The sequence below is a fragment of the Anopheles maculipalpis genome, chromosome 3RL, assembly GCF_943734695.1.
Source record: "Anopheles maculipalpis chromosome 3RL, idAnoMacuDA_375_x, whole genome shotgun sequence".
Taxonomy (NCBI): domain Eukaryota; kingdom Metazoa; phylum Arthropoda; class Insecta; order Diptera; family Culicidae; genus Anopheles; species Anopheles maculipalpis.
Window position 1 is genome coordinate 5,699,641 of NC_064872.1, and position 22,399 is coordinate 5,722,039.

At 43.6% G+C, this 22,399-nt stretch overlaps 3 protein-coding genes across 6 annotated transcripts in view; all 3 read right to left on the reverse strand.

Moving 5' to 3' along the window:
- Positions 1 to 22,399, reverse strand: part of LOC126563913 (protein spire) — a 115,018-nt gene that overhangs the window by 48,831 nt on the left and 43,788 nt on the right. For all 4 annotated transcript variants that reach the window (XM_050220709.1, XM_050220707.1, XM_050220706.1 and 1 more), the window contains exons 3-4: positions 13,938 to 14,055; positions 5,708 to 5,898 (exon numbers count right to left, since the gene is read on the reverse strand). In XM_050220709.1, coding sequence (XP_050076666.1) covers positions 5,708 to 5,898; positions 13,938 to 14,055 — 309 coding nt within the window. The remainder of the gene's footprint in view (positions 1 to 5,707; positions 5,899 to 13,937; positions 14,056 to 22,399) is intronic.
- Positions 1 to 22,399, reverse strand: part of LOC126564726 (transforming growth factor beta regulator 1) — a 138,202-nt gene that overhangs the window by 39,451 nt on the left and 76,352 nt on the right. The window lies entirely within an intron of this gene.
- Positions 7,946 to 22,399, reverse strand: part of LOC126565370 (trafficking protein particle complex subunit 4) — an 85,073-nt gene continuing 70,619 nt past the window's right edge. The window contains exon 3 of the mRNA XM_050222540.1: positions 7,946 to 7,957. The gene's annotated coding sequence lies outside the window, so the exon portion shown is untranslated. The remainder of the gene's footprint in view (positions 7,958 to 22,399) is intronic.

A 22,399-nucleotide genomic window follows, 5' to 3' on the forward strand; every position in this document is an offset into this window, starting at 1 on the left:
CACTTTACTACCAAGCCCCCCAAAATGCACTACTTAGGAATAGGATTATCTGCCCCACACGGTCACCGAGTGATCATAATGACCTCCGGATGCGTCTATTCAAGTCCAGAAGATGTTCTACTTTTCAGCACACCCTCACACATCTCACCCCAACGAAGGAACAAGATATCTTCATTATGTTGTGGTGCCCCGAGAGCCAAATATAAAACCCGCACCTCCTAATGAAGCATAAAATATTCCAACGAACCTTGGACAAACCTCTGTCTCTATTGGACAGACCTATTTCTGATCAATCATTCAGATCGTTCATCATCGAACGATCGGGAGAAGGTGAAATCTGCACAACAACCATGCATGCCAAACATGCCGTGACGATCGGTGTTTGATCGAATTAGGAGAAAGTTTATGACTTAATCTCTTACCGGCAGGCGACGCTAGTACTGATTTGGAGATGAATGATTTGCAAAACGGGAAAACGTGTGCTGTTCTGCGGTTGCTATCGTTCAAACTTGTTGTTTGGGTGAGCACATGATTCCTGCGGTAAACTCATTCATTATTAGCCGTGTCCTACTTCTGGACCACATCAAACTTTAATCTGAACGGACCGGATGAAGTGGTCGGATTCTGCTGCTAATTAATTTTGTAACAAGATATAGACCATCGGAATTGCTTTTATAAGAGATAGGCAAAACCACAATCGAGATTCAAACCACCGATCATGCCCCAGCCCTAAGAGGAGGTCAATATGCGCTTAGCTCTGCTTTGAGTTGTGTTTGTGATGATCGATACGCAACCACCGGATTCGGACGTCGATGGGAAATTTATGAGTAATTTATTTTCATTAAGCACTTAGCTCTTCGGGCAACTCTACCGACGGAACCAACCAATATATCTTCTTCGAATGCAGTACTCGTCTAAGGCTCATTAGAAGTTTTCCCTACAGCTTTCTCTCCTTCGGTACAGCGTTGCTAATCGATTTGTGTGGACCTACTTGGAAGTTTGAGGTACCCCCCTCCCCCCACCCCAATCGTAACGAACCGATTGGTTCCATCGATGTCGAAGGTTAAACGGATCGAAAAAGTAGGTCAACACTGTTTGCGCAGGAAAGGCTGGCTGGCTAAGGGCTTGATAAAATATTTCCTGCACATCAAATCATAATGGTTTCGCTGTACACACTGATGATATGAACTTCAAACGACCTGATGATGTCTTGTTAACTTTGTGGAGTGGGTTTTTTCTTCTTCTAATAGACAAACATAATGAATCAACGCGAGAAGCGTTTGGATATTGAACACCACACGACGGAGAATCAACACAAATTCTTCCGAACAGTAGAAATAGAAAGTTAAAGTTCCCACCGGCCGGCTCCAACGAAGCGTCGCCTTACGCCGTCATAAATCACTGTCGCCACACCGTACAAAGCGCTTCACGATTTCCGCATGCCTAGAATATAATCGTCGACAGGTTGGGCACGCAAGGAGAACGAGAACGATATGGATACTAAGCTAACCGCGAACATGTCTGCTGCGTTCGTTCGCCGTTGCTAGCGGCGCCGCCAATCGCTGACGACGTGCCTCAAAGGAGTGGCTCTAAAATTGAGCCGTCCGGTGCACAGTGGTTGATGGTTATAATTAATATGTAATTTATCTGCGTCCTCGTAAGTCCGTGAACATAGTTCACAGACGGCGGATAGGTTCCAGGACGTTAAGAAATTAACATAGTCTTATTAGATTGGCTATTGGAATGTGCAACATCTCACTTGGAACTATGAATAAGTACTCTGCAGAAATTTTATCTTGATAGAGCTGCCCAGTTACGGTGTGCCGCAACTGCCATAAAACAAATATTTCTGTACTTGAGAGTAGCTTGTTAAATGACCCACAATAACAACTCATTCTATTATTGATCGCAGAAAAGAAGGTAAACTGAAGATGCTACAGGACAAACAAGGTGTCCGGGAACGTCTAAATCAATAATTCTACCGTTAGTATGGAACAGCAAACAATTGACTATACGTGGGAACGGCTTCCAGAGATCTCCACAGGAGTTCCAAAAAAAAAACATCTTCCATATAGCTGACCTACCAATGCAGCAGATAGCTCACTACTGCAGCCCGTTTGTTTGCCTTTTTTTTTATTACGATCGCCCACCGTCCCGAAGAACTCCAAACCCGGTGTCTGGGGGTGTCAATAGTAAACAATGCGTACAAGCTGTACTCATACCGGTACTTTACCGCTACCAAAATGCCGAACAACAGCTTCAGAAGACACTGAAAGACACCTCGTTCCACGGCAAAGCGCTTTGACGCCCTCATGCGTACAGCGTCCAATGCCTCCAATGAGGCCACCTCCACAAGAATAATTCTCTTACGAAGCCAATCCACCAGATGCGCACACATCTTACACACGTAACTTACTTTTATGTCATTCCCGCTTTTCTTCTCTTCGCTTCGCAATCATTCGCGCAAATTCCAAGGCCATCTCGGAAGCGCGGAAACGGTTCCGCTGACGTAATGAGCTGGCGCCTGTGCCTAACTTTAAACGGAAGTGGATGAACGCTTCCACAGATGCTTCTCCAGGTGGGCGCGCGCTCGGGTGGAAGTGTTGCGGGGAGGAGTTGCGTTTATGTTTTCCCGAGATGTATATTTTTCTACCTCTCTTTTATTGGCGTTGACCAACAGCTTTCAATCAGCTGGTGGTTTTTCACTTTCACTTTTTTCCGCCCACCACCAGAGGTGTGGTGGTTGATTTGATTTCATTGTTAAAATTGGCAACGGAAGGACTAATGCTTCGAATCCAATCCCACCACCTATTTACCGGCTGACGGGTGGGCTCATTATCAGTAGCTATTTTCGATTGCAGACATACTACTGGGTCGTAAAGAGTGGTAGTCAAAAGAGGCCTTAGCTTCGCAATTTAGCTTCGTGAACGAAACGACAATGATGCGTGGGAGAATGGCTATCTTTCGCCCGATGGATTCATGCTTCAAGCCTCGTTACAGCTGTTCAAAATGGAAAGAGCTGTTCGCTATATGTGCTCCTTTTCGGTGCATCAGTCAGTAGCATGTACGAACTGATTCACTTGTTTGCATAAGGATTGCATAAAATAGGCTTGCGTGCGGCCCGGTGTACAGTTCCGTACAGTTTTTGATCGTACCAAGCTATATGCTCATTAGCATAGGAGCATATAGCTTGGTACGAAGCTGAGAACAATAAAACCCAGAGAAAAAGTGATGAAGACAGTTTGGTTGTCTAGTTTTTTAAACAAACAATGTGTCTAGCCAACATTAACGCCCGTATCAATTGGAGAAACGTCAGGTTAATCTAATGAAAGCTTTAGAAGATTTGGATACGAGCAGTGCGATGAGATCAGCGTCCAGTACGTAAAGTTTTCCATCTCGTTTTCAGCCAACCGTAACCAATATCTCAACGTTCATTCAACACCTTTTCACACCTCACTAAGCGCTGAAGTTGCGGATAAAACGTGAAGACCGATTGTTTGATTTTCCCTCGGTCACATCTTCTACCACACACACACACACGGTTAGGATGAAAGCAGAATACCCAGGAACACCACCAAAGTAACAAACCGTGTCATAGCGCCGCAGGCGTACAAGCGAAGTAGACGCGAAATAAAAATACGTGTCGGTATCATTTTTATGCAACAGAGTCGTCCAGTTTTAGTAGGACAACTTTAATGGAGAATACTTTTAAAGTTGTTTCACGCTAAGTGACTACAAACAATCCTACTATTTGGTCAAGTTCAGAAAAAAAAGATTTCCAAGGACACCGTGAAGGTGAGCACTGTTTTGGTCACTCAATATTATGTAACATTTGTCAGACAATTCCTCTACAATCCTCGCGACGATACGTTACTGAATGTTTCCTCCCATCAGTTAACGTCCGGAAATGAATCTTCCAGGCCTGTCTCATCCTGCGCTGGTGATGTCTAAGGTTCCCACGATTACTTTAGAAAACCATTCACACAACTCTGGTAAAGAGTTACGAGAGATCGTTTGCTCATTTCAAACAAGGCATCCCGAACGGAGAAGGAAATTGGCAGTAATCTGTATTTTCCTCCTAACGTCTAAACTCCACTCATCAACTCGTACGAAAAAAGGGAAAAGTTGTATACAGTAACCTTAGTGCACGTTTCCCTTTACCTAGAAGTTCGACTGTTCACATGAACAAAAAAAGCGCTGGATGCGTTTGTGGCACACCAGAGCGGCAGCAAAAATGAGTTGCCCGGCCCCGTTCGTACCGAAACTTCATTTACGTGTGGATCAGCCTCCTTTTTCACTCGTTGACAACAACACAAAATCGACGAGCAAACCCGTTCACTTTTTCTCACTCGAACGCGGGAAAATTGGTGCACGACGAGCAAGGGGGCGAAACTTTGTACACAGGGGAGTGATCCCCCCATCAAGGGTGCAACAAGACAAACGCATCGGAGAGGTTTTCGCTTTGTCGGGCGAAATGAAATAAAAGCGAAAACAGCTCCCCAATTAGCTTGCTTCGGGCAATGTGGCACATACCGAAAAGAAGGACTCGGACGAGCGAGCGAGGCGTCTTCTTCCCGTTTCTGCAGACCTAGTGACAAGCTGGTGAGTGATGGCATGGGTGGGAAAAATGAGAACTGCGACTGAGAGCGAAATAGAACACTTAGGGTCGTTAGCTGCAAGTGAAGACTCAATTTCAATCACTTCCACTTCCATACCAACGGCTGAAGACAGTCCACAAGACCTTCAGGGAAAGTGTGCCAATATTTCTAGCATATCGTATACAATGTGTGCTCACTGGCTTCCATACGTTCTTTCTTAGTAGATCGAGTATATCTATCAACCCACAATCAGCCAACAAAACTTACCCAAGAAGAATTATCCTCACCAAAAATCACAACACTAAAGTCTATGTCTTCATTTGGAAGGCTTTTGAACAGTCTCCCAAGATAAATTCATCTTAATCTCATACAAGCAGGCGCAACAACTTCACACAGAAAGAAAAAAAAACCCACAGACATAAAAGCACAGCATGTCACCTACATGGTCAAACGAATGGGATGGTTCCTTGAATTAGATTAGGAATCGCCGAACCTTAGATAAAGAGCACGCATACATACACAGTTTAGGAGGTAGCACACTTAAAGTATGTCTCTAAGCCACCGGTGCTTCAATCCATCGAAACCAACGATCTCCCAACGAAGAGAAAGGACACGCACACACACAAGAGGAAGAAAGGGTCGAATCTTTTGTACGCGTAATTAATCGTTCATACGACGCGCGACTTTGACGAGGACCGCCAAGAAAAACACTTTTGCCTTCCGATACGATTGTTCGACCAAGAGTGAAGACGTGCTTTCACCGCCCCACAGATGATCGACCCGGTAGCTTACTTCACTGGCTACTCGTCCAGGACGCACACAACACAATTTCCATACAATTTAGAGCGCTCCTTTTAGTGTGCACACCTTCACCATTTCTCTGACTGGTAGTTGGGCGCTGGTGGACACAACCCTTCTGACGCCTTACGATTCGAAGATCAATCGCACCATGCACACCCTCCGTATGCGGGGCGCTCGATTACAAAGCAACGCTGAGAGAAAGGCCACATTCATCGACCGAATGGACCGGCGAAAAACGCGCGGGGTTTGGCTTTTTTTTTTTTTGTTGTTGTTGCAGACCACAGGACCCCGAATATATTCACACTCACCTCCAGCACGTGATCCAGTTCTTTGGTTTCGAGATGCTTTCGCTCACCGCCACCGCAACCGTTGGCGGCTACGCTTACTACCTCCAGGCCGAGCGATCCCTTGCCGGGCTTGCAGTCGTCGTCGCTGTCGACCGTCACCAGGTCCTCTTCCACTTCTTCCGAGTCACGCTCGATACCTTCGTCGTCGTTATCTGGGGAGAGGAGAGTAACAAAAGAAAAATAAGTGATGTTTTCGAGCAGTTTTTCGAGAATAGAAAACAGAACGCAACGAGCGGGCTTTTGAACTAGACAATCACTATCGGATTGACGCGTATCGATAAGGTGGTTCTGATCGATTGGGTCCTACGAAAATCTTTCCAACAGATCGATTCAGGCTCATCTTTGTTTGCAGATGATGCTACCCCGACATCACGAAATAAACAAACTCCAATAATGATTAATCATCGGGTTTTATTTCCTTCGTTCAAGTGCATTCTACCAATTTGTCTGATTTTTATCCTGGTCACGGCACCAGACAATTATTTCTTACACCAGTGCTTAGTTGTAACCCCATATGTAGTTTAGAAAGAATTTCTCGTTCCACCTAAATATCACCCATCGCGCATCGCCTCGAAACGTTCACTAACGGTCGTGTTTATTGGTTGGATTAGATCGAATTTATTATCTTGCATACTCTTCCCACACCTTAGACTCTACCCCCCCCCCCCCCTCTTTGCTCCTCCTTCACCTAATGTAGATTTGCATTCCTTTCTCCTTCACTCACACAGAGTGGTTAATGATGCACAATATTCAAAATCAACACCAGAGATCCTACTGAGATGCAGATTGGATGGGAGTCGCACACCGGCCGTATAGCAAGCACAGGTTGCAGATAACTGCGAAACCGAAACCGCCAACCCCTGCACCAACTAAAACGTTAAACATCGTCGAAGGAGGAAACCGTTTTTCACCCCGTGTTGAGAGCGATAATGTTAATAAATGATCCCATAACTTGTACCGCGCTCGTGATGCTTATGCTCGGCGATCCTTTCCTTGGATTTTATTCCTCGCTATCGCCATTGACTGCAGAGGCCGTTGATTTGAAAATAGGCAGATAAACGACGTCCTAACATTCCAGATAGTGTAGCTGCCTCGTCACTCGCCCCTGCACGCCCCTGCACACTCCAGATACATAGAGCAACGCACATTTTTATCCACACCGACTGGGGTTCATCTGAGCGATCGAGGAGCGATTTCCTTTTGGCCTGAGGAGCGGAACGCTAAAGGGGTTTGAAATTGCTACGAAAAATTTCTTGATAGCCCTGAGTGTTCCTGAATGCCCCCTTTTTTTTTTTGTTTTTAAGGCGCTCAATTCAAACACCAGACAACCAGTCAACCAGTAGAGAAGGTGGAGTTCAGTCCAATTGGCTAATGGAGAATGGTATGAGCTAACAGCACTAATGCATTATTTATGTTATACGTTGCAACTACGCTATAAGAAGCTGCACAGTTAACGGTCGAGGGAATACGTCGACTCATAACCAGCCTCAAACAAGCAGGGAAAAAGGGGTGAATAAAAACATACACAGGACAAAACAAACATCACCCAAACAAACTCACCTTGAACTAACGAGAGACAAATATAAGCCACCCTTAGCCACCCTCCCAAAATGACTCGGTATTTATTAAGTAGATATTAAATTTAATCAGCAACATATGTATCTTTCATCGCACTGTGAGAAGCTAGGGAGATTGTATTTATCTTTTTAGCTGGTTAGAAAGAGCAGGGAAAAAGTTGCTGGTGAGGAGTAATGCAGCTCTAACAATCAACGCATACAACATTAAGTCTACTGCAAAAAAACATTTCAATTCATTGAAAGCATCATGAAAACAGTTAAAGAAACTTCTGGCAGCTTCTGGGATAAGCACAGATAGCTTTAAATGGAACAATGTGTAACTAAATGGGTACATTACTTTATAATTTATCCAATTTTCTATCCTTCTTAATTGTCTTACTTACTTCTAATCTTCTTTACAATGATGACGGATACAAGTATTAAGACTTGACTTTGTCTTACACAGTTCGTCGCATAAAAATACTGGATGAAGAAGTTCTTCAGGCTACTGAGTGTGACTGTTTGATAGCTAACTCCCCACAACATCTGTGTTGCTGTCGATGTCAACTATTAACCCAAAATAGGTGAGTTTTACTTTACTACTACTCCGTGTTACTTTGAAAGGCTCAAATCAGATCAGGATCTGAACTGATTCCTGGATGATTTAGGATTGATAGAATTGAATGGTTCCTGAGGTTTTCACCTTTGTGTCTTGAATGGTCCACTCTAGCGTCAGACTTTTGAGGAAGTGTCATTCTCTAATAAGCCTAGTAGATACACCGCTACGTTGACTAGGACTCATATCCCTGTGTGAAGCCAGAGCCTTGCAATCTTCTCCATAAGTTATCGCTCGGTGAAGATCTATCAGTCGCCTCAAAAAAGTTTTCTAATTTATCTTTCTATTATTTATTTATCTTCTAGGCTTAACATCGAATGGTTTACTAGACTTTTTCATATCACGTAGTTAGATTTCCAGTCCTCTTTACAGGGAAACGGTCCAGATAGGGTTTGAACTCCGGTCCTGCTCCAACAATGTTGCTAAGTTACCTTCTAGCTCCTTAGCAGACGGATGGCTTTTCCAGATTTCTAAATGCTAGGAAGCGGTAGTTTATTGAAGTATGCTAGTGTAGCCCCTCAACATGAGACCTCACACAAGAGGACCGCCGGCTGGGAACTGACCACCATTTTCTCCAGTATCGCTCACTGTCTAGGAACTTTAAAATTAATTTCACGAACGAACTCCCACGTAATTAATTTTAATAAATTGCTTTCAATGAGTAAAACCACAAAGCTTACACAAACCCAACACCGAACACACATCCATTTTACGATCACCATTAAAAACCCGACAAGTAGTGTCATTGATAGTAAAAAAATATTCGATTACAAGCACTTAACCGTACGCGATCCGCGCCGGCGACAAAACAAACAGTGACAACAAGAACGTCAAACATCAAATTCATTCACAATAGTCTATTTAACGCCATTACAAATAATGGGCACCGTACGTAATCATTGGCACACAATATCTATCAATTACTTGCGCTGAGTAATAACCCTTGCACCGCTCGTTTTTATCCCTTCTTTTTCGTCTTTTTCATCGCCAGTAACGGCTTGATTTTGTGCGGTTGGTGAGTCTGCTTGCACTCTCGGCCACACACTGCACACTCTGCAACGGCTAAGGTGGTTTCAGTCCGTTCAATCTCCGTGAGTTTTTATTTTCTTCCATCATGTCTTTCCGCTTATAAAAGATCAATCAATCGCGCACTCCTACACCGGCCCTGCAGAAGAAACCGAATCCTAAGTGACTCGGTGTGACACGGGCAATTGCAACACGCCATTATCATGCAGCGCGGCACGTTCTGCTCTTGCGTGCATGTGTGTGTGTGTGTGTGTGTGTGTGTGTTTTCGCTGTGGTAAACCTGCCAAAATCGATAAATCTTTAGCATGTGCAGTGTCTCGCACATGGACACATTCACGCCCCGCATGTTCTATTCGTGCAAGAAACTTTGCCAAGTCGTGTTCCTTCGCCCGCGAAGGTTCTTGTTTAAGCGCTTGTGGCGCTGTGCACCACACACTTATTTTCATGTTTCGCTGACACCCGCCGCCTGTGGCGCTCACACAAATACGAAAAACCGAGGAGATAGAGCAACAACAACAAAAAAAAAACCCACTGCAGAACGCAAATGCTATAGGTGTTGTGCAATGTATGCAAATTGTCGCCAAACACCACACGCTCCAAATTCCAGTGAATCATACCACAGCGCAACCTCGGGCGGCATCCGACAGCAGAAGGAGTAGAAAGAGCTTCAACAAGTTCTTTACCGCTTTTACTGACGATTGTCGGTTGCTGCCCGAGGTTCACTAACCTTTGGGAAAATGGACTACCGTGGCCTAGACGGTTCGGAAACGGCAAATGCATCTTGTGAGCTGTCACTTTTCAAAGACTCAACGGTTTTTCTTTCCCTTTTTGACACACACACATACACAATCTCAAGCAAGCCCAACTCATTCATAAAACGTTTTCCACGAGCGCAGGAAAAAAAGCCAAGAAAAACAAACTGATCCACTGCAACGCGACGGTGCATGTTGGCGATCAAAACGCTGGTGAACGAGTTTTTATCCACCTATCTTACCGTTTAAATGAAAGATTTCAATGATGGCTAAGCTACGAACTCCAACTGTTTTTCTTTTGCTTTTTTTGTTATTTTTTGTTTTCCGTAACAAACAACTATACTCCCAGCATTAAAGTGTAAGAAAATAGCAAAACTTTGCCTTTCAAGTTTCTTCACCCCACCGCAAAGACCGCCTGCTCCTCCTGCCTGTTAAACGGTACACTCTGTAGCAAACGGTTCTATGTGTCACTGTAGAACGTTTTGCTGGGTCTGGGTCGTGCGATCGTGCATCATGCAACATATAAAACGCAACGTGCACATTTCATCTAGCGCACACGCACACACACATTTCGCCCTTTATCCGGTTGGCCGCTCGAACTGCCGGCAGGAACCTGCAGTATTATTGGGCGCGATGATGGGCTTGCCCTAGTACCCAACGGCGCATGATTAAGCGGCTGTCGCTCCGCTTGGATGCAATGCCATGGGATTCTCGGTCAACCCAGTCAGACGGTGTGTGTGTGTGTGTGTGTGTGTGATGTATTTATTATTGTTACAGTTTTCATTAGATCGTTTTGCCCATTTTTTTTACAGCACGCGCAACTACAAAACAAACCACCGTCGCCGTACTGCACCACCTTGAATGGCCCTTAGTTTTGTTGTTGCTTCCACATCCGCTTATTCGCGTGCATGTCACTTGCTGAATGCATTTTGCACGGGGATATGTAGGATTGCGTTTCCTTTTTTGCATTCGGTTTTTTTTTTCTCTTCCCTCCTTCATCTATATCAATGTTGCAAGGTGAGGTAGAACACAGGCACAAAAGGGAGAATTTACATTCAGAAAAATAATAATAGCCAAAGTTGTTTGCCTCCAACATCCAACCAAGGCATCACCATAAGTTTGTAAGACCTTCCGAGAATATTGCACACCTTCTAAAGGTTATCTTTTCCGTAGCATGGAAATATCATGAGCAATCTTTACTACACCCCATGTCAATTTGTTTTGTAACTTTGTTAACATTATCCATTAAGTAATTAATATACTGCTTTCAATGGCAAGCGATGAAAAAATTATCAACTGTGCTACCAAATAAGGCCGAGTCGAATCACAACCAAGGCTACTAGGTACAACAAACATTAAAAAGGTATACAAACTGTACTCACACACACACACATGTGCCCCAGCGCCAGCGCGGTGAATAAAATAAAATATCGATCTTACCCTGAGGCTTCCATTATCGTGAAGGTCACCGCAATTTACCTTCCCGGTTTTTGGCGCTGGTGCGGATTATTGCTCGCCGTGTCCGTGTGATTGAAAGTGCGAAATTATTTTAACTACTAATATACTTAGCTCGGCTCGGCCACTCATGCCAAGAACGAACCACACCCCTGGGGAAAAGCAAAGCACACATAGGCAAAAACCCACCCAATACCGATCGATTCTCGGAGTAACAACCGCCCCAAAAAGATCGTGACCATTGATCGAGCGGTTGAAGGGTCCTTCCTACTCAATCGGAGCACCGCAAAACAACACGTCGTAGGGTAGTTTATTAAGGTCTTAATAAATTGCGCTACAACATGTGCGCGCAAATGTGAGCACATGAATCAAAATGTCTCGCCCTTGCTTCAAAGCACCCAGGACGAAGTTAAGCAAATTCTTACAGGTACAGGTTTGCGTTATTCAGCGTTGTGTAAGATTATGATTTTACAGAGCTTTCGAGACGAACTTCTTCAGTTAGTACTTCTATCCGTACACTTCTATCCGAAAATGCTAGACTTTTGATTATGGACTGAGGGATTTATTCAAAAATTTTAATATTGACGCTCGTTGGTCAACGATCGAGGACAATCGAGTTCTTCCATCAAGCTTGGTAAACAACTTTTCAACTCGAGCGGTCTTTGTGTGTGGTCTAATCGATCTGTTTAACCAAACAACAGTCTTGGGACTAGGAGCAGCCCATTAAAATTCCGATCGTGGTTTGTTTGCACATTCTATGCTTTAATAAACATATTCTTTTCGAATGAATTTATATTACACCCTCAGATCCAGTGGAATTCAAAAAAGCAAAACAAAACCGTCCACAAACATACCTTAAAAGGATTTTGCTTCATTGCATCATACAACTAAAGGAACTTCCCCGAAAACTCATCCATATTTAATGCTACTTATGATAGAAAAACCCCATTTTCCCACCCACCGTGGGGAGAGCAGTGGGGGGAGTTCAAAAATTTCAAATATTAACACTCACAAGGTTGCCGACCTTAACATCGCATGGGACATGATGCCACAATAGAAAGCTTCTACTCAGCATAACAAATTCTCCCGGCAACCCGTTCGCCGAAAGCAAAGCAGCAAAGCAGTAGTAGTTAGTGGTTTCGCCGGTGACGGCATTGAATTTCACGCCTACTCGCGCGTCCATGTTCCAGCCACGCAATAGAAAATGTTAAAAAAAACTCCCCAAACTTATAATGAAATCAGTGGTGTGTATGAAAATTAACTTCGCCCCCGTACGAGTGCAAGGTTCGTGGCAAATTATGGAAATGTTGGAAAACTTCATCTGACACCTGCAGTTCAAACTGGCAAACGGAATACATTACCACGCGCGCGCGCACTTTCGGGTCGTTGATGGTGTGCGCTTTTGTCTCCAAGTCCACAAAGAAGGTGGTGAAAATCAAGGACAGAATAAAAACCAAAGGATGGAATCGGTAGGGGGGCGTGTGTTTTCTTCTCTTACTACATTGAGAATGAGAGAAACGTTACTTTTCCACAAGAGTTCGTTCGAGTTTTGTTTAAAGATGCTACGAAAACTCCGACCTGTAGTTTCGCATAGTTCACACATAATAATTCCTCGCAACAACACAAGCGAGCAGTGCATGTCGTATAATTAGCTTCATTGACATCTTCAGGGAAAGATAATCTGAGTTTAGAAGAGTGTTGCAGTAAAACTAATTAAAAACCACACATTCAAACACCTTCAACTCGTTAACTCCCGACCGTAGGTGTTGCAGTTATCCATGTGGGTAAAATCATTAGACAAAAACACCCCCGAGGAACACTGCCGGAAATAGCCGAACCGTGCAGCGTAAGAAGCCTCCAGCGTTGCATGTACTCGCCCGTTCTCATTTTCCCACGATTTTCATGCTAAAAATGAAAAATGAACGCATTAGTCTGGGACAAGTACACACAAAAAAAAGAAACAGAAACCACCAACCGAACTGGATGATAAACAACAAAGAAATCACGCAAACGCAAGACATCAACGCACGGCAAGCGACGAACGTTCTCTCCCGACAAACCTACTCCCTTATTCTTTCCCTTTGTTTTTGGTGGCTGTAACTTGCCTGTAATCATTTTCATCATGCTGATCATTAACGAAAGCTAATGTGTGCTCTTCGTTTTCCCTTTCTCTCATTCCTCTTTGGTTCCCCTTGACGGGTACAAGCTTGAAACATAGACCCTGAGGCTGTGTACCTGACCTCCACCAACTACTCACACGACACACGTTCTGGAACATGGGAACGAAGAAAGCAAAGAGATTGTGTGGTGAACCACACACACCACACAAAATCTATGCAGTCGAGGCCAGAACACACTTTACGAACTGCAGGACTCGTCCGGATATTCTGAGGAATGGGGCGGCTGTTTTTCGCCTTCTTTTTTGTGGTTCATCTCGACACAATGCAGATTCGCGACGTGCGCCTGCAGCTATTTCCTCATGTTGCGTCAAGTCGTTGTCGCGATTTGTTACTCATATGTTTATGGTGTAGTCGAAAAGCGTAAGAATAAATCGTTTCTCGTACTGTCAAGAAGAACTCCCCAGATTCAACCGGGACGGTTGTAAAGTTTGAATGAAAATATATCTCACGCTAGTGAAGGATCTTTCGTATGGTAGGTTGAAGGAAGAGTATGAGGTTGAGCCCATCATCAACCTTCATCCATGTCCACAATTAGGTCATCGCGGGACATCCATTAACTCTGAACCTCCTCTTCGCTTGCTTTTCGTCCCGAAACGAAGTACTTACCTTCGGATGTCATGAAGTCAATCAGCTCCTCGAGCTCGTGCGAGATCTGGCAGTCTTCGCTAGTGGGCAGGTTGTAGTCGAGCGCCCGGTACACGACGATGCCCAGCTTCAGCAGTATCTGTGGATTGCAGAGAACAGAAAAAAAGTGGTGAAAACTCCGATCGATAAGAGCGAGCAATGGGCAGGAAGGTGTATAAACAAACATCAAGATATCGTCGACCGGTCGGTAGGTCAGTGGGTAAAGCAAACGTCGTGCACACACACACATAAAATCCGATCGAGGTAAACTCGCAGCCACCGAACACTTCCAACTAGCAGAAACGAACGTTCGCAAGCCCTTCGGACCGATACCGTGGTGCGCCCGCCCAAACAGCAAACAGGTGAAAGCGTATCGCGACCCACCAAAGTTTTTCTTTTCTCCATCCCTCTCTCTCTCTCTCTTTTCTCCGAGCTTTTTCTTCCGAGCTTGTTAGCACAAATCGGCAAACTTCAGATAGTGAGGAAAATGCACCGAAACCACAAATAAGGCGCGTATCGGGAACGGAGCTTGTTAGGGATTGAATTTCACTGCCCAGTTAAGGCCTCAAGGTTGATTTCGGGCTGATATACCAAATGGACCTCCCCTTCTCCCTTCTCACAAAGCCTCCCTCTGCCTTTCTATTCCTCTCTTTCTCAAGGTTGTACGTGCACGTTTTCTATGCGATTGTCCGGAAATTGATCGTTCCAAATTGATCAATGAAAATTGGGCAACTAACTAGAACGAATAAGTGACGCATTAGCTTCACACTCGGATTTTTTTTAACTGCATTTGTGTTACTTTTTAAGGTTAGTAAATTTGGTCCAAATTTCTATTTTTATTTTCATACTAAATGTAAATCTGAGGTTAGTATGAAAGCTTCACAATCACCATATTGTATTTCGGTTAATCGAAGAATTTTTGTATTCGATCATTTATTGCACAATATAATTCTATAACCTTCAACCTGCTTGCTCAATACATAATAATTTTTGTCCCAAAATACCACTTGGAAAAAAAATACATAAACAGCCACTTGTACGTGCTTGATCCTCTTCTGTCCCTCTTCTGTCTTCATGCGCGAATTTATCCAAACATCTTTAATTCCGCTCTTGACAATTAACAGATGCTACATCTTGCTAATTAATAGACTAGGCATGAGTTTTTTTGTGGTATCAAATGCTCGCCGATACTTTTTGTTCGACGAATTTTATCTATGCAATGAATCACTTGACGCACACAAAACAGGCGATTTTTTTTTTTTTGGGCATCAAGCAAGATAAATAAGATACGTTGTAGCGATTCATTTATTAAAAGTTGAAATGGAAAAGTTGGTGAGTAAAAAAATATTTCAGGAGAAAAATATTAAGAAAGCGTGTATGGTTAAAAGATAATCTCCATTGCATTGCTGGAATAAGTTTATAATTGATTTTTCACTAAGCAACATTAATAAAGCAAATTTGGCAAACATTCGTTAACCCTGAAAATTTACCTTTGTAAGCCACAAAAACAAAAGATCAATATGCAAGCCCTAATATGTTAACTTAATCTATGAACAATCTATTATAAGATTATTTATGAATGAAAGTGAAATTATGCACAACCAATCATTAATTATAATGATGTGTATCACAACATCGCAAACGTCAGCATTTAAATTGAAAATTAAAAATCTTCACATTGCGCATTGCATAAAAACAGGCGCAAACACGAATGAAGGCAATTTGTTTTCTAGTAAAAGAATTTTCTGAAACAATTTCAACGTAAATTTATCATAAAATATACCACACAATTTTATGTGTGAGATGCTCTTAAAAACTAAAACCAGCATGCAGAACACTTGCTTCATACCGTAGCGAACAGAATCGAAACGCTCCGGGAGCTTCTTGTCGATTGATATCTCACGACTCTCGTCGATCAGTAAGAGTGAAAAATGTAGATCCACAATTTAAAAAATCTCATCGACGAAAAAAAAAACACGCCTCCTCACGAATTCTTCAACATACAAAGCTACAATCGTGTTGATCTGTCTGGAAAAGCATTCTCTCCTCATCCACCACCAAACTTTAACTTCCTCTGCACGGATTATACTCTACTCGAGGAATTTGAAAAATGAATAAACAGACCAGAAATCATGAGCAGGTGGTAAATATCGACCACGTTCATAGGGGGGGGGGGGGGGGGGGGTGTGTGTGTGTGTGTCAAGAGCAACCCGCGTGTCCAAGAAGGTGTAAAACAAGAAGCGAACCAGCCGATCAACGACGACTGATTACCGGCTGATGGATGGGCATGATCAAACGAGAAGATAAACGTGTCTCGAGGATTGGATGGAGTGTGTCGAGAATACCAGACGAGAATATTCCCATCGAACTGGGAGTGGTAGTGTACTGCTATTGAACTGATATTGAGCTGATCCATTGAGACATTCCTTTGCCGCTTAAGAGAAGACCTTGAGATGTTTTGAGAGTTTAATCTTTTCCTGGCTGAGGATTGAAGAACAACATCGAGTGATCCGCTGGAATTTTTTTGAATAAAGTTGGTACAATTTTTCTGGCTGGCTACAGTGGCTACAGTGTTAACATCCAAAAATTGCAGATCTCTCTCTAATCACATGCTCGTTACCAGGCCAACATTTCTATCTGAAAAGATTAATCGCACAAACCGTTTCGCCAGACAAGCCATCGGATCGGACCTTTACGAACATTTTCACGCCAAACCTAGTTGAACCTTGCGGCTGGTCAGAATAGCTGTTCATAGACATTTTCCCGTTAGCTATCCCAGGGTTCGATTTCATCATCGTCATATTGCTATTCATCTCACCGGTTAGTAAAATCACACACGCAACCGCAGCCATTTTCCGTTGTAGGTCACCGTGAGCCGTACATCAATCATGGCGACGGGCACGCAATTTTCGGGAAAAACTTCTACCGTAACACCATCAAGAAAGTCATCGAGCACGATAAAATGAAGGCGGTAACAATCTATAGCGGAGAACGGAAACACACAAAAACCGCAAACTCATACTGAACGCTGGCACAGTTTTAGAGAAAAACACTAGAAAGAGGCAGGCACGCGTGATCCTATTCTCGTACCATACTAGCCTAAACATTCTTGCTCCACAGCAGCATGACGGTAAGCTTTTGTTCATTCACAAAACTTCCCAATACTATGATGCTAAATCATACACAAAACCACGGCCAGAACATCTGAGGCTCGTCAACTTTAAAGGCATAATTGGCGGCGGGCGCAGAAACAAACGCGCAATGTGGCGTTAAATTAACCGGTGCGCACATCAAGGTATCAAGTTGTCTGATGTCTATTATTATGCAATCAAGAATTTGGCCCTAGCATATTCGGGGGCTGCTTGGGCATCAGAATAAAACAACGTCGAGAAGAAAAAAACAACAAGGTTCAAAGATTGCAGGATAATATCTTAGACATCAGAAAATTATAGGCTCCATTTTGGGACCACCTTTAATGAGTCCCGCCGAATGTCTGAAGCATGGCAAGGGAGTTAAGAAGGTCGACGGCAATTTGCAACCATATTTGCTTAGATGTTCTTGAGATGGCCTAGCAGAGGCCCTGAACAGTGTCGCAAGGTGTACTGAGGGAAACACTGGCAAAAGAGATGTCATTTGTATTTTAAACGAAACGGTTATGCATACAAGATCTTTACAGGAATACCTTCGTAAAATCACCTCTTATACGTACCACTTCAAATGCAGCTATGCAAAAGAACTGTTAATGATTCCCTTACATAAAGCATCAACAACATTGAACGTGGTACAGTTAGATTCCTTCGTTTAACGGTGGTCTGACCGTCACTGGATATAGACTGGGTTTATTGATTTACGACCAGAACGCTTATACGTTAATGAGCTATTCCCGCCCTACCAGGATACATTGGGAGGTTCAGGCTACAATCCGGTTAGATAATCTTGCGTTGACCAATTAACGGTTTACATCTTTGTGACTCAATTAGCACCCCAGATATTACTCGCCGGGAAGCGTACAGTTATGGTGCTGGAACTTCAGAAATTATAGGTAGAGAAGTTGTCGATATCTCAAATATCCTAAGGGCTCAAACTCTATTCAGATCGACGTGTTTAAGAGAAATAGCAAAATAATCAGTGCATTATTCACACTTCAAACAACGTGTACAAAGAAATGCCCAACACAATGGCAACATCACTAAAGATTTGCATCTTCTTATCGGCTGAACGCCCCAATTGGTACGGATTAACAGTAGCAGTGCCAAAACAACACCTTCAGCCTACAATCCACCTCTACCGGGCTGGCCTGATCACTTTCGTTTGGCAGCTTTGGAAATCTGACCTCTTCGCTCCAATAATTCTACACTCGCGGTTGCCTCCAACACGGCAGCAGCAGCCATCATCTCGTAGGTCAAATATCTTCAAAGTTTGCAGCGTTGCAAACGCTACATGATGCTTTAGGGACCTCTCGAACATACTACCAGCCTCTTTTGGTTTTGTCAAATACCAAAGGAAATGTGGCAATTCCCGTGTTTTCTAAACCCGTGGCATACGGTCTGAAAAGGATTGTTTTTCCTCAAGCGGAACGAACAATGGAGGTTAAGTAGACAAGACAAGGGGAGGGGATAGAGAAGTGCAAGGGAAACATAGCACAAGTGCCGGTGTTGCATCGTAAAAGTCGGGCGGTAATGCACGCAGAAGACGCCATTTTTTCTCCGTTTGCTAAAACAAACGGATGCACCATTGCGCCAGCAGTAGCGCGGTAGCAAAACAATCGCGGCTTGATGAGGTCTTTCACAGTTCAGCAATTTCTACAAATAACACTGTCGGTATCTGAGTGTAGATATCTAAATCGTGGCATGGGTTTATCTGCTTTGATCTAGGTGCTGTACATGTGTATATGATTGCCAACTTCTGATCACTTGGAATTTTTTGTATAGATTTCGCTAATGGCCTTAACCTGTTCGTATCGGTTGGATGAAGATAGAGAGTGTTTTAGATTTCCGTGGATTTATATAACTCAATTTACTAAAACATCTGTTAAACTGAAACAAAACTTCAAAGAGAATGTTGTCTAGTTGTCCACAAAATATTCCACACGAGTTTCTAAATAATTCCTAGACAACAGTTAGGCTCAGTTTAAAAATCAACAATCCCTCTTCTTTTCTTCCGGAACTACATAAACATACAAGGTGAATGGCACCGAAGTGCCAACTTCATGCCCATGGTAAGCTAGTACGCAAGTTCCAGCAAACAGACCGTAGGATGGTAATTGGATGCGCTTCGTACACGCCGTCATCGTAGTTCAAACGGCGTTTCACCAGGCCAGTGACATACGACGACTATTAACCTAGCTCCCCGAACGAACCTCTCATACCATTCACTCTAGCAGCGTGCCGGTAGCTTCCATCCAGCGTAACAACCTACAACAAACCAGGGACATAGATACCGAAGGCATGATGTGTCGAATCCAAAGCAAACCATCGACAGAGCACCGCCATGTTCAGCCAGCGTGTTGCATTTCGAATTTCACCGCACTTTTCTCAAACGTTGTCGGAAAATGTCTCCAAAGCAAGAGAAAACCTTCCCGACCCGACCCTTCACAAAGGGGGCACACTTGAGACAACTTCTATAAGATTAGGTATCCTGCCTGCTTCAAGAAAATCAAACAAACTTGTAAAACCGGAAGTTACTCAAAGTGAAATTGATACAAAATTTCACACCGACTCATGGTAGAGAAGTTCGATCCATCAGCAACCGATGAAGTATAGTTTTTCGAGCCTCAAAGGGGATGAAGATATTGATCTTTCTAATACCGGCTTAGATTAAATAAGGGTCAAGCTCTATAGCCGAAATGTGCGACTATGCCCTGTAGATAGTTATACTCTTTAAGGAAAGGTTAAAAGGTTACGCTATCGATGAAGTTATCCAGCGCAACCCAACTTCTGACTCCGCTCACTTTAATATACTCTCCCCTACTCCTTTGCCATAATTTTTCGGATTTGATGGCAATAATGTTTGGGTAAAGTGACTCAACTCCTCGCTAGAACCCGGCGCTCCAAATGCACAAAACCCAGACTGGCTGGAAATCGTGTCCCAGCTTCCTTGGGCCGTGTGTTGTAATGCTGCGAAACCTTATAACACTGCTACGAAAGGCTACGACGAAATTTCGACTCAATTTCGACGTTCCGAAACCATTCTGGCCATATTTCTTCCGAACCTCCACCTTCACTGAAAGCAGGCAACCCCTAACATCACTCCTTCTTTGGGGCACTACCAACCAATTCAAGACATGTCGCGTTGTGAGTGTATATTTATCTCTCCGGTCTAGCAGCACCAAGTACAACCGAGGATGATGGTGACGATGATGGTGCGGTCCAGAAGGATGTGGCGGAAGAAATGAAAACTCTAAAGGAACAATGAGCTCACGGCGGCGACTCAATCGTGATAATTTATGATCGTATCTGTCGGTAACTTATTCACCCTTTTCGCGTTCGGTGTTTCACATCTCCGTGCCATAATTTTTGTGTACTGTGTTGCTGTTTTTCTTTTTTTCAGAAATTCTGTGGTCTGTCTACACTCAATTATCGTGCGATGATTATTGGGAACTGCACCACCGTTAACTAGCTATCTGGCTGCTGTGTGATCGTATCGACTGGTAGTTTATTCCATCAGGACCTCTTCTTACGGGTCAGTAGGACACATTTTCTAGGTGACAGATGGTGCTTGGGCGTTTTGCTTCAGAGGACCACAGAATTCCTCACCCAATGAACCGTAGGGTACGCGCTAACCACAAATCGTGAGTTCACAAATGTCACGCAGAGTTCCAATTTGCGTACCGTGATCGATTTGACCTGTCTCTTCCGAGGCTCCGAGACCCAAAACAAAACGACACCACCAACGCAAAGCACCAAAGCTCCGTCATGGTTTTTAACGATCGCGGGAAGCTCTGTCCGTGTACACACAGTGCGTGCTCAGCTGGTCATTGCTCACAATTGTACTCACTCTTCCGTTTGCAAACGGTTCTAGGCTTGAATGTGCGTGTGGCAAACGACCAACAAACAAACGGTACCACAGCAGAGGGCTGTTTTGACATTGACATTTATCGCCATTCGTAAACTCACCACCGACAAAGACAACAAATCGATAAATGGACCTAAACTGGGCAAAAGAAATCTTCCTTCCCCGGTGGAGCACGGAACAACGAGCTCCAGTTCTGTCAATCAATCGATATCGGTACGCACGTCGCGTGCTGTGGGTAGGCTGAAGACTCCCCGCCGCTATATGACAGCCTAATGACAGACTGTCATTCTGAAGGTCCAGTGTATGCGCAACCCGAGACCGCCCTAAATCGATCTTCTTCAGACAGAGTTCGGCACAGTTGATCGATTGAGAGCGCCAAATTGCGTATCCATATCGACCGCTAGTGTACGTTACATGTTTTGATACGATAAAGTTTGGAAGATATGGTCAACGAGGTAGAATTGCGATAGCAGGGTCTTAGGAAAAGGGACACAACATTGTGGCCTTTCCTGTGTGGCCTTCTTGTCTGCCATCTGGCCATCTGTTTTGTTTTTTGCTGCTGCTGGTGTTGTTGATAATTGACACGTGAATGTTCACAACCGAGCAGCCATATCGTAAGTGATATTAATATTTGCCTACTACGCACCCATTTGCGATCGCTTGGCAACCGCTCTGGCAACGCTCTTATCTATATGAGGAACTGCTTGTTTATCATGCACGCATTAAGTGACAGAGTTGTTTCAGAGTCGGTGTTGGCATAAGACTACACTATCTCGCTCATTAACAGCATTGATTTGGTAGTTCTAGACAAACCAGCGTCATCTTTAATGTACGATTTTTTACAGCTTATTCATTAAACAGATGGTGATTTCTTCGAAAACAGACCATCAGCAAATTCAACTCCAACTCCAAATCTTAAAATTTCATTACGGATCTAGTCCATTGGCACAGTATCCGACGCAACGTCGACTTCGACTCCGATTTCCTCAATACACATGATGCAATCTCCAGTAAGATGGATTCAATTGCTGCAGATGTGATTGAAGATGTATCCATTTGCCTCATCAGCTGATCGCTGATTGATAATTATTCATGGCTAGTTATCGATTGGCAAACGTAAAGGCTCTTCTCTGGAATTGCTTTGTGGCTAATAATTATTACCCAAGCTCCAGAGAGGAGTTGATAGTTGATGCTCTTTCGCTTCGAAGAAAGAGTTATTTTATTCGCCAGGTATTACGACATAGCAATTCAGACCACCGCCAACTAATATCTGAAATCTGAAATAATTTAGGACATCTTATCTCTCAACTATCATAATAGCATCCTGTGCCAATGCTAATACAGACATTTCACATCCAAAAACATCACAGTCATGAGTGGTAATGGAAAAGACATACGACTTCCTTCTTCCTAACAGCAGAACGATAATC